General features: G+C 38.4%; 1 protein-coding gene across 5 annotated transcripts in view; it reads left to right on the top strand.

Annotated features, from left to right (window-relative positions):
• NSF (N-ethylmaleimide sensitive factor, vesicle fusing ATPase) overlaps positions 1-13554 on the top strand; it is a 128090-nt gene that overhangs the window by 77935 nt on the left and 36601 nt on the right. For all 5 annotated transcript variants that reach the window (XM_059669828.1, XM_059669829.1, XM_059669830.1 and 2 more), the window contains exons 13-15: positions 2425-2520; positions 7576-7732; positions 9726-9859. In XM_059669828.1, the coding sequence (XP_059525811.1) occupies positions 2425-2520; positions 7576-7732; positions 9726-9859 (387 nt within the window). The remainder of the gene's footprint in view (positions 1-2424; positions 2521-7575; positions 7733-9725; positions 9860-13554) is intronic.

The raw sequence follows: 13554 nt of genomic DNA, 5'->3' as shown, positions 1-13554 counted from the left end.
TAAGTAGAATATTTGTGCATCTACTTAAATGTTGCTTGTTACCTGCTCTCTTTTTAAAAATATAGAAGTCATATATGAATATATTCTCTTTGTAGAAGACTCAAGGATGCCAAGTATAGGGGAAAAGTGAGACAGGCCATCTCTAACACCCAGAGGTAGTCAGCATTTGGGCTATGCCTTTGTAGTCTATTTTCTTTATATTTGCACTCATATACATATGCACTTTAAAAAAAACAAATGGAATTGTACTGCAGTTCATATTTTTTACTTGACAATATGTCTTGGCTAGCTTTCCATGTCAGTATATGTAAGTCATTATTTTGGACAAATGCTCAATATTCTAGGCTATTACAACACAATTTAAAATATAAGATCCACAAGGGCAGGAACTTGTGGCCTCACTGCTATTCTGTAGAGCAGCAATTTTCAACCAGTGTGCCTCAAGAATTTTTAAAACATGCAATACCTGACTCGTCAGGGGCACTGACCTCTTTTCCTTTAAGATTGTCAAATAAATAAAATGAGAACACAACACAACAATAGCTATCTGGTGTGAATGAATCAAACTTATACTTTTTTGGTGTGTCAGATCGGTAAAAATATATTTTTGGTGTGCCGCAGGATTTTAGTAATTTGTTTGTGTACCATCAGGTGAGAAATTGAGAATCACTGCTGTAGTGCCTAGAACAGTGCATAATACTGTTATGAAAATTCTTGCCTGTGTCTCCCTGTGTACATATGGAAATCATTTTTAGGGGAAATAGCCAGACTTATTTTTTAAATGTGATTGATTATATTGTCTTCTAGTTTCTACTGTTGCGAGGTTCCATTGCAGGTAACCTGTTTTTGTCTCTCATAAAGGTTCTAGGACTTTCTCTTCACCTTTAGTGCTCTGATACTACACAACACTGTCTAGACAGATGTAGGTTTGTTTTCATTTATCCTGATCAGCACTCATTGAACCCTTTAAACTGCAAAAACAGAGCTCTCTTCAGCTGTGGAAATTTTTTTTTCTTCTATCTTTTTTTCTCTTTTCTCCTTCTCAGACTCCTCTGGCTCAGTGTTAAAAATTCTGTATATACCATGCTTTTTAACCTTTCTCTCTCAACTTTCTGGCATTTCATGGGTATGGGGCAGGAAGCTAGATAAGTAAATGTGTTCTCTTTGCCATCTTGATCCAGTTTCCTGACATAGTTCTTGTTATCCCATGAGGCTTACTTTAAAAAAAAAAAATATCTGTCACCCTAGTTGGGTAATTCAGTTGGTTGGAGTGTCATCCCAGTACGCCAAGGTTGTGGGATCAGTCCCCGGTGGGGGCACATGCAGGGATCAACCAATGGCTGCATAGATAGATGGAACAGATCGATGTTCTCTCTCTCTCTCTCTCTCTCTCTCTCTCTCTCTCTCTCTCTCTCTCTCTCTCCTCCCTCCCTCCCTCCCTCCCTCCCTCCCTCCCTTCCTTTCTCTCTCCAAAATAAATCAGTGAACAAATATCTGTCATTTTATTTGTCTCAGCAGTCTATTCCTAAAGGAACATGACTCATATTTTATAGTAATGAATGGAAGGTTGATATTGTTTAACAAACTTTTGTTTTATAATCAGATTTTTTGAAGATAACTTTTTAAAAATCATAGTACCATTTTAAATATTAGACTCACTTGCCTGCTGCTATTGGGAGTGAGCCCAGTCACATTAAAAATTGTGTTGGTATCTCAGTCACTCATCAGGTCCAGGCAGCTCCAAGTGCTGATAAACGCCTTGATGCCTCTCCAGATGTCTGTGCTAAGTGTCAGCTCCAGGTGCAGGAAGCAGAATACTTGGAGCTGGCACATAGATTCTCAAGTACAAAGTATGAGTACAAATCCAAGTTGTAGGTCCTTGGTCTCCTAGAAAAATGGTTTACAAACCTGTGGAACTTTATAAAAATTAAATGCCTGGACCCTCTTAAATCATTTAAATCCTGAAGGGGCTGGGGCTGAGTATCTGTGTATCTGTAAAGGCTTTAGAGGTTATTCTAAGAATGATAGCTAGAGTTCTTAGAGATCCTCCGTATATATTTTCTCCTCCTTATGCCTCATTTATAAAGAATTGGCTATCCAATGTTCTTTGGTACAGATGTGTCATAATTTACTTAACTGGTACCCGCTTGGTGGACATTTAATTTGCTTCTAGTCTTCTGCTATTGTAAGTCACTGGAGTAGATGTCCTTGTAATATAACATTGCACACATCTGTGAATATACCTATGGGATAAATTTCTACACGTGTAATTGTTCAGGCAAAGGTATATATATTTGTCAATTTGAGAGAGATGCTATTTGCCTGTGAAAGTATGCTTTTCAAAATCTTTAGGTGTTACATTCTTAGGCTGAAAATATTCTTAAATCTTAGAAGTCCTTACATTGTATTTTCATTTCTAACTAGGCCACTACTAAAGTTGAAGTGGACATGGAAAAAGCAGAGAGCCTGCAGGTGACAAGGGGAGATTTCCTCGCTTCTTTGGAGAATGATATCAAACCAGTGAGTATGAATACTGAGTGATGTATAAGCCCCAAAATAATAATAATTCAAGAGAAAAAATAACTGCTATTTTACCAGTATTGTGGGAGGTTATATCATATGAAGTTTTTAAAAATCAAAAAATCTTATCAGAAGTGTTCAATATAAGAAACATTCAAACAATAACTCTGATAGCTGGGTAATTAGCCAGTACTTACTGAAATATTTCTCATGATAGGGAGCTCACCATCTGTTAGACTGACCATCCCATTTTGAGGCTTTCTAATGATTAATTCTTTATATTGAACTATAAATAGTTTTCTCATTGGTTCTTATACAATATGAAGCTACTGAAACCAAAATTCATCTTAATTCATTCATCCTCCATATGTTAGTTACATTTAAAATTAGCTCTCATATTCTCCTCTCTCTACCTTTCTCTAACCTCCTCCAAGGCATTCCTTTTTCTTACTCATTACTTTTGGTCCTTAACTGCTACAGTTTCTAAAGACTCTTAACCAATCTAAGTGCCCTTTAAAAAAAAGGTGTCAGGTTTTTTTTTAATGCACTCACTAGTCACAGTTGGAGCTTTAGAATACAGTATAAGATCATTAACCCATCCTATCCTATCTAATAAAAGAGAAACATGGTAATTGGCATACGACCGCTACCCTTCCCATTGGCTAATCAGGGCAATATGCAAATTAACTGCCAGCCAAGATGGCGGCCGGCAGCCAGGCAGCTTGAAACTAACATGAGGCTTGCTTGCTTCAGTGACGGAGGACTCCAACGTTCCCCGCCTGCCACTGCAGGCCTCTGAGCTGCAACTCTAAGCAACTATGTAACAAATATAGAAGCTAAGCAAAACCCCAGAAACCTGCTTTAGTCCCGGGCTTCAGCCAGCAGGATTGCAACATTGTAAGCAAAGGCCAGAAACCTACTTTCAGCAGCGGAGGCCTAAGAGCTGGAGCCAAGCCTCAAAGCTAAAGCTGGCCCAGAATTAAAAAAAAAAGAAAGAAAGAAAGGAGCGGTTGGGAGCTTCAGTCACCCGCAAGCCTGAAAACAGCCCTCAGCCCCTCACCCAGACTGGCCAGGCACCCCAGTGGGGACCCCCACCCTGAAGGGTGTGTGACCAGCTGCAAACAGCCATCATCCCCTCACCCAGGCTGGCCAGGCACCCCAGTGGGGACCCCCACCCTGAAGGATGTGTGACCAGCTGCAAGCAGCCATCATTCCCTCACCCAGGCTGGCCAGGCACCCCAGTGGGACCCCCACCCTGATCCAGGACACCCTTCAGGGCAAACCAGCCGGCACCCACCCGTGCACCAGGCCTCTACCCTATATAGTAAAAGGGTAATATGCCTCCTAGCACCGGGATCAGCGTGACAGGGGGCAGCGCCCAAACCCCCTGATCGCCCTGTGGCTCTGTGTGTGACAGGGGGCGGGGCCACAACCTTCCTATCCACCTGCTCTGTTCGTGACAGGGGAAGGTGCCCCAACCCCCTGATCAGCCCTGCTCTGTGCCTGATAGGGGGGAGCTCCCCAACTCCCTGATCACCCTGCGGCTCTGTGTGTGACAGGGTGTGGCACCCCAACCCCCTGATCGGCCCTGCTCTGTGTGTGACAGGGGGCAGCACCCCAACCCCCTGATTGGCCCTGCTCTGTGCATGACAGGGTACAGAGCCCCAACCCCCCTGATGGGCCCTGCTCTGTGAGTGACAGGGGGAAATGCCCCAACCCCCTGATTGGTCCTGCTCTGTGCATGACGGGGTGGCGCCGCAACCTCTCCATCGACCCTGCCTTGAGTGTGACAGGGGACGGTGCCCCAACCCCCCAATCGGCCCTACCCTGAGCGTGACTGAGGGTGGCATCACAACCTCCCGATCTCCTTGCTCTGTGCATGACAGGGGACGGCGCCCCAACTCCCCAATCAGCCCTGCTCTGAGCCCGACCAGGGGCTGCACCTAGGGATTAGGCCTGCCCTCTGCCACCCAGGAGCAGGCCTAAGCCAGCAGGTCGTTATCTCCCGAGGGGTCCCAGACTGCGAGAGGGCACAGGCTGGGCTGAGGGACTGCCCCCCTCCCCCCCGAGTGCACCAATTTTTGTGCACTGGGCCTCTAGTCCTATATAATAAAAGCCTAATATGCTAAGTGTCTGGTCGTCCATTCAACCAATCAAAGCATAATATGCAAATGATATGCTAAGTCGACTCAACCACTCACTATGATGTGCACTGACCAGGGGGCAGAAGCTCCAACTGGTGGGTTAGCTTGCTGCTGGGGTCCAGCCAATCAGGACTGAGCAAGACAGGTTGGACACACTGTGGAGCCCTCCCGCGATTCCTCCCTGGCTGGCCAACCTCCTGCGTCCTTCCCTGGCCCGATTGTGCACCAGTGGGGTCCCTTGGCCTAGCCTGCGCCCCTCTCACAACCTGAGACCCCTCGGGGGATCTCAGAGAGCCAGTTTCGGTCTGATCTTGCATGCCAGGCCAAGTGACCCCACTGGTGCACAAATTCATGCACTGGGCCTCTAGTTTTTCTATAAAATAACCACTAATGTTTGTTTACTCTTCATTGAGTAGCCATTGTTTGGAGTCCTGTATTAGTACAAAAAACAAAGTGCAGAAAGGCCTCTTAAAGAGGTGTGTATGTTTGGTTTTCTTTTAAAAATGGATCTCAGGTGCACAGAATTGTATTAATCTTAATCTTTAGTTTGTGACACACTGTTGTCATTAGTCTACATGGGGTATAAAATAAAGTACGATGCGTGTAATGTTGGGGGAATTGCTATTTTATTGCATATTTTATAACCAAGAATCATCCATATGATTTTCTGTAGCTATACATCATTCATTTTCTTTTTTCAATTAAAAACAATTTTCCAATTACAGATGTTATAAAATATTATATTAGTTTCATATGTATATCGTAATGATTAGACATTTTCATTCCTGAAGAGCATTGCATTGTGTGACTACCACAATTTATCTATTTTCTTATCAATGAGCATTTGGGACATTACCAGGTTTTTATATTACTAGCAAGTGCTGCTATGAGCATTCTTGAACAAGTTTCTCTTAGATATATATTAAGGAATAAAACTCCTGGTTTGTTGGGTATATGAATGTCCAACTTCAAATGTAAGAATTTTAAACTTTTTCCAGTGGTTGAATCAATAAGTGCTTTCCCAATATTGTAAAAGAGATCCTGTCACTTTATATCCTCTACAACACTTGGTATGGTCAGACTTAATTTTTGCCATTCAGTTGGCTGTAAGATGGGATCTCATTTTGGTCTTAATTTGCATTTCACTGATTACTTACGAAGGTAAGCATTTCTCCATGTACTTATTGGCCATATAAGTGTCTTTCAAGAGATGCTATTCATGCCTTTGACTATTTTTCAATTGTATTGTTTATTCTTTATTTTTATTTTATCTGTATAAGTTCTTTATATATTTTTGACAGTAATTATTTGTTGCAAAGTATTTCTTTTAAAGACAAAAATCAATTTGTTTTATTAGCTCTATTTTTTATTACTATTGTGACTTTTAAATATAAATATTTACTTTCAAAAGTTACTGAGCAATAGAAATAGTTAATCTTTTGCTGTTGTCATTTGTAATAGATACCAAAGATATTAGTACCCACCCTAACTGATCTATTTCAAGATTTTTTATAATTTGACTACAAGAAAGGGGAAACTAAGATAACTAAGTTAAGTAGGTAGTAAGTTTCTTAAAATTATTCCATGAGTCTGGGGGACAAAACAAAAATGAAGTGGTGGGATAAGTAAGGAAGACTCATACATATTGTGTAGCCTGGAGGGGGTCCCTGTTTCCTGGTTAAAGGTATCTTAAAGCTGCTGCTGTAAGACTTAGAGTGTATACTTGGAATAATTAAAGGTAAAAGTCAGCCAATCTACATATTTCCTATAGCAGTATTTATTAGGCTCTCCCTTTATAACTTTTGAGAGGGCCACTGAATGTACCATATCCAGACCAGGCAATGAGGATTTCCCTTTGTACTCAGGAATCAAAGGACTAGTGTATGCAAGGACCAAAGAGAAGTCTGAGAAGTGATTGAGTAGCAAAGAAATAGAGCAATGAGACTGTTGTATACTGTTTAGAGACATTACAAAGAATAATTTTCTGTGAGGTGCAAGTTCTAAAGAAGAGTTAAAATTGTTCCATACATCGGGGTAGTGAAAAATTAACTTGTTGAAGGATATAATAGCTTAGAATTCTCATGACATGGGACCTTTACATTACATTGGGTTATGTCTTCCTACTCATTTCTTTTCCTTTTAACCTTATGAAAATTCAACTAACTAACTAAGTACTAAAGTTATTGACTACTTTTGGCAACTGGTTTGATAGGAGTTCCAATATTAGATTAGAAGTTGAAAATGAAGAGAAATGTGATTTAAACTCCAATATGTAGTGAGAACAATTAAAATTATTACATATAATAATTGCTTTTATTTTATTTTCCTAACCCTTCAATCTTTCATTACAACTGCTCATTCCTGTCTCATTTAAAATCTTATATTTACACATATACACTTACCTTGGTGCCATTTAACTTGTAACCCCTTCCACCAAACTGATGTGGACAGGATCTCCTCATTACCATTTTACATTCCCATTTTAATCCATGACACTACAGTCAGAGTTAGGATAGTGTCTTTGTCTGCTGAGACAAGTGTTTCTAATTTCTGAGTCCATAATCTCTTTTTCCCTTTGTTCTTAACAGAAGGCAACAGCCATGTACTCCTTATAGAAGTAAGCACATAGGGACATACCCTTTCTCAGGGGTTATGACAGCGTGGGCTCTGGCAGAATCTGAGCCTAGAATCTATTGTTTCTCCATTAAGTCACCCAAAGCAGCTCCTCCCCTCCCCAATTTGATAAAAAATAAAATGCAAAATTATAAAACATTGGAGGTCTTTTGGTGTGGTTTTCAGGCTTTTTATACTGATATGGGATATTGCTCAACATTTTTATTGTGTAGGAATAAAGTATTTTGAGCATCTTTTATATGCTCAACATGTTTTAAACTGTCCTTTTCTTCCATAGGCATTTGGCACAAACCAAGAGGATTATGCAAGTTACATTATGAATGGTATTATCAAATGGGGTGATCCAGTTACTCGAGTTCTAGATGATGGAGAGCTGCTGGTCCAGCAGACGAAAAACAGTGACCGCACACCATTGGTTAGCGTCCTGTTGGAAGGTGAGAAGAAATTATGAGATGGCATTAAAAGTTAAAAAAACAAAACAGTACTTTTATAAAGCCATTTAGGACATTCCAGAAAAATGAATTATTTTCATTTCTAGTACTGTTCATCGTCTGAAAATAGTAATCCAGTATATGTGTACCAATAATTGTGCAATTCAAGTCCTACTGAGGACAGAATATTACTAATGAATGATAGCAACTCATTTACTTATAGGATTGTATCTAAATTTCTATGTTACTTAATAGACTGTAATACCAAATAGCGCTGAATTCAGTTAAATAAATATTCACTGAGTACTTGACTAGTTGCTGGAAGGGCAAAAAAAGACACAGGAGAGATCAATGGTTAGAATCAGTTGCATTAGCCTTAGTTGTAATTTGATTGTAGTTTGAAGTAACAATGGTAGTGGAGATGGAGATAAGTAAACCATTTTGAAAAATATTTAGAAGGTAGAATAAAAGAGACCATATTATTATTATAATTATTAATCATAATTAAGCTATAATTCTTTGAACTCTTTCTTTTGCCAGTCACTCTACCAGCACTTTACACATATTACCTCATTTAAACCCACTTCAGTCCTAAGGATAGATGCTGCTGTTATCCCTATTTGTAGAGAAGCTGAGGCTTAGAAATATTAAGTAACTAGATGTACTATGGGAAAAATATCAAATACAATCCCCAGGTTTCTAGTATACATGCCTGTTTCTAAGATTGGGAGCATTAGTGGAAAGATTTGGGAAAGATGATCATGAGTTCAGTTCAGGGCACGTTGAGTTTGAGGTTCCTACAGAATAATTGAATCGGAAATGTTAAGTAGCCTATTATATGTAGGTCTGGTGCTCCAAGAGAAGTCTGGCTACAGTATACATTCATGAGTTGTTAGTATATTGACTGTTGGTGAATCCATGGGAGTGGAAGAAGTCACTTACAGAAAGAGTATAGATTGAGAAGAAAAGTGGGCCTAGAACTGATCTCTGAAGTGTGTCAACATTTAAGGACAAAGTTGACAAAGGAGACTGAGCAAGAGTAACCAGAGAGGTAGGAGGAGGGGGAAAGAGAATATGCTATCATAGAATCCAAGAAAAGTATTTAAAGAAAGAGGAGAGTTATCAATTGTATCAATTATTCTTAAGAGGCCAACAGATAAAGTATCTGTTAGATTTGATGACATGGAAGTCATTGGTGATCCTGATGGGAGCCTTTCCATGTAATGGGAATGGAAGCCATAGCATTTGTTTGAGAGTGGATGGAAGGTGAAGAGTGAAGGCAGCCAGAACAGATAATTATTTAGGGAGGTTCCATTTTGAAGGAAGAAGAGAGTAGTGTTGAGGGGTGTGAAGAGGAAGAGATGGAAGATATGGGGGAGAGGGTACTATCAATAACGTTGGGTTTCTGAAAAGATGGGGAGGAAGAATTGGTTGGTTTATGGGTAGAAGAGGGACACATCTTTCATTACACAGAAGGGAAGAAGAAGGAGATGTCTAAATTCAGGTAAGTTTGTAGATTTGGTGGCCTGAGTCTTTAGAAGGCCTGAGTCTTTAGAATTCTAGCTTGTTAAGTCACATTTGCTTCTAATAAGGCAGTTTTCCCTGCCCCCACAATCATTTCCTAAAATTGTATTGTTTTCTTAGACAAATAATTTGGTAGAACTAAACATAAATACTGATATGTATTTGAATGCACTCCTTTTTTAAGAAGCAAAACCCTTGTGTTTTATATATTTAGGCAGAAGTTTGAAAGATTAAGACTATGAGAAAGAGAGAAGGAACGTATTTCATCATACTTTTGAGAAATGCTAATCAGTTCATTAAGTTTAGTTGCTAATAAATAAGAGAAAACATGTCTGCCATGAAATTGTGTCAGGATATGTTAATGAGCAACTAGTTGAGACCTCAGTACCTTGTGGATAAAAGTTTAAACCTGTCTTATTTCCCTTTGCTTAGGTTGGCTTTTTTCCCCTGACTTGCTCATATCTTTATGCAGGCCCTCCTCACAGTGGGAAGACTGCGTTAGCTGCAAAGATTGCAGAGGAATCCAACTTCCCCTTCATCAAGATCTGTTCTCCTGATAAGATGATTGGCTTTTCTGAGACAGCCAAGTGTCAGTCCATGAAGAAGGTATTAAGATTTTTACTTTCATTTTAACTTCATATCTCTTAGATGTGTGTCTGTCTTTGTATGTGTATGCGTGTCTATGTGCCATAGCAACTATGTTCTTTTCGAGTGGAACTAGATCATCAGCAAAATTTGGGAAGAAACAGCAGCTATATTAGATATTTAACTTTGTAATGCATTTTTATTTTATCTTTCAGATTATGCTTTGTTTTATACATATAATGGTTAATTTTCATTTCTTAAGTTTGTATTGACTTGATTGAAAGGAAAGATCCTAGTTAAGAGTGTTTGAGTAGAGTGGCCCAAATTCTTAAGTTCTTTCATCAATATACAAAAGTCTAACTATTTGAGGTCAATTAAGTTGACTGTGTACAGAAGTGTACCATTGGAAAGATATTTTCAACCGCCCCCCCCCCCCCCCGCCCCCTGCAAAGGGATGGCAGTGTATTAGATAATCACATCTATTTGACACCTTAATGCAGTCCTCATCCTTCTTCCTTTCTCCACGTGCCATTTTTCATCTTCTCAAATGGCTGCTTTGAGCCATCAGTGAGTTATTGCAACATAGAATAGACTTCTAGAGCTGAAAGGACCATCTGGTCCATCTCTCATACATTCAAGCAAGTGTCATGTGAGACATCTGGGATAGTAGGTGACTGCTTTTTAAAAAACAACAAAAAGCAATAATGAAGACTTTTAATGACTGTTTAATCTCAGTAGCCAGTGTTTCCATTGATACTGATTATGTATGCTCCCAGATAGTGAAGAAATTTTATTTTGTATCTAATTGAAGTATTTATTTACTTCTATCCTTTTTTTCATTCTTGATCTTTTCAAGATAAGAACTGACTCGTAAGTTAAAGAGATGTGGGAAAATCAGAGTCAAGGAAAGGATTCTTGAGAATTGAAGTGCTACCTAGTGAAGACAGCTCAGGTGTTCTTTTACGGTGCTCAGAGGCCCTCACTTTATAAAGACATAGGATAGAATTACTTCAGATTTTCTTTAGGAAAGAGACAAGGATATTAAAAAAAAAAAAAAAGTTTGAAAAGTTAGTGTCTTGTTAGTGCAGGAGGCAGAAAATTATTTGTGTAGGGTGCTTGAAATGGATAGAGAAAACAGAGCTTGGAGCAGGATTCCAGTTCGATACACTGAAATGTGAAGATAAGTATTCTATATAAAGAGCCCTGGCCAGGTCATTCAGTTGGTTAGAGCATCATCCTGATACACCAAGGTTGTGGGTTCCATCTCCGGTCAGGGCACATATAAGAAGCAACCAATGAATGCACGACTAAGTGGAAAAACAAATTGATGTTTCTCTCCCTCTCTTCCCCTTCCTCTTTCTCTCTAAAATCAATAAATTAAAAATATTCTATATAAAGATATTTGAAATTGAGTATGAAAGAGAAGGAAATGTTTTCAGATACCAAAAGAACTTAAGTACCATAGTCAATTTATTCTGTCTGAGGTGAAACCAGTAGTATATATTCTCAAGAAAATCTGGACAAAATCATGAGACCAGTCATTTCCTTGATGTAAATAGGGGTTAGTTTTCTTTGTTTTTTTTGTTAGTGTTTTTTTTTCCTCCCTCTAAAGGGAACCCTTAAGCCATATCCTTTGGTGAAAATTTAAATAATAGCGCTTGGAATCTGTGGTCATTTAATTTTCCTTTTAATTGAACAGCTAATTCTACTGGCATGTCTCTAACTCCATCTATTTCTTATACTTGGCAAAAGTAGTCATCTTCTGCCCTGGCTGGTGTAGCTCAGTTGGTTGAACATCATCCTGTGCACAGAAAGGTTGCTGATTTGATTTTTGGTCAGGGCACATGCCCGTTTTCAGGCTTGCTCCACGGTAGGGGGAGTGCAGGAGGCAGCCAATCTATGTTTTGCTCTCACATTGGTGTTTCTCTCTCTCCCTCTCCCTCCCTCTGTCTCTATAAATCAATTTAAAACTATTTTTTTAAAGTAAAAAAATTAAAAAATAGTCATCTTCTGTACAAATTATAAATTACTCCATTGCTTTTCACCAGCTGCCAGCCTCGGCCTCAGATGTGAGTGGATGGTCCTAGTTTTTCTATAAAAGTTTTTAGAAAGTACTTTAGACTCCTGCAGATCAAAGCTGCTTTGTAAGTGTGAGATATTATCATTTTTATTATTTTAATCTCTTGCAAATTGACTTGAGGGGGGAAGGTAATATGTGTTGATTTTAGAGGCTTAAATGGTTAAATTAATGGCTTAATAACTTATGATTTAATCTTTAAATTGTTGAAGCCTTTCAAGGCAGTTTTAAATGAGTAGAAGTCTAAGGAATATGAAAATAAGTGTCTATACAAGCTTATTCAACATGGTTTCAATTCATGATTCACTGTCTGGATCATCCATGCACCCTTAAAATTACAAAAATGTTTTATGTTTCAGCAGTATAATATATACATATTCAACTTTTTGTCTTTCCTTGGGGAAAAAATATTATTCCCTGAAACTAAAGTACAGAACAGCGAAAGAATGAAGCATAGGTGTCTTGGAACTATATTGGAAATATTGCAGAATCTTTCTCTGCAAATAATTTTCACATTGTTGCCTAATGATAGGTTGACAAAAGCCAGAGGGCTCAAACCAGTCTAAAGGTGCTAAGTTTTTCAGGTTGCTTCTAAAAATGAAATATAAATGCCATTCTTAAGTAGTTCTAGTCTACCTCCCACCACTGTTGTCTTCCCTTCATTTGTAGTGTGAGGATGGGAAGATTTTTAATTTTTTTTTCAGAGCACAAGTAATTTATAATGTTTTTATCATTCTGGAGAGGCCCTTTCTTTCTTTGTAAGTGCTCCTCTCCACCACACAGACACACACACCCCACCTCCAAATTAGGAGAAAATAAAAAAATGAGTTCATGTTTGTCCTTCAGTTTTCTTCTCTGCTCAGACACACTTACACATACATTATGTATTGGGGATCACACTGGATGTACTGTTTTAAACTGTCTTGTTTCACTTAATATATTATTAACTTTTGTGTTTTGTTTTGTTTTTCTTATCTGGGTTTTATTTTTAATTTTTATTTATTTTTTCAGTTTTTTTTTCTCTTGCTCAGTCCCTCCACCTGCCCCTCCATTGTGAACTTTTTTCAGTGTCATAGAAATTTATCTCACTATTATGTTAAATAGCTATGTAATATCCATTTAAGCATTCCCTTTTTATTGAACATTTAGGTTGTTTCCAGTTTTTCCCCCCCAATTATAAATGATATTCTGTGGAACTACCAAACTTGGGAAATTACTGTCCCCATTTTCTTATTAGATTTTCCTTAGAGTAGCATTATATTTTACTGGCTGAGAACTTGGGCTTAGGTTTCAAATAGATATGAATTTGAATCCCAGCTCCACCACATTTCTTGACTATAAGCCTCTGTTTTCTCATCTATAAAATTAAGATAATAGTAATAGCTGCCTTATGGGGTATTATGAGAATTAAATGAAATGGTAATCTATGTAAAGTATCACACAATGTCTTGTGATATACTAGTAATATGTGCTTGATAGAGTGTGGTGGTTCTTTTAACTTATCATTATTATTGTACATACACTTTTGGTTATTTCCTTAAGATAAATTCTCAGATTCAGGATTGCTAAGGTAAAAATATGAATAATTAAAATATTTTTAATACTGCTACCAAAACTCTTATGCCTAAATAATAATAAT

The sequence above is a fragment of the Myotis daubentonii genome, chromosome 16, assembly GCF_963259705.1.
Source record: "Myotis daubentonii chromosome 16, mMyoDau2.1, whole genome shotgun sequence".
In the NCBI taxonomy this organism is placed as follows: Eukaryota; Metazoa; Chordata; class Mammalia; order Chiroptera; family Vespertilionidae; genus Myotis; species Myotis daubentonii.
Note: the sequence above shows the minus strand (reverse complement) of the source record. Positions and strands in the feature narration are given on the sequence as shown.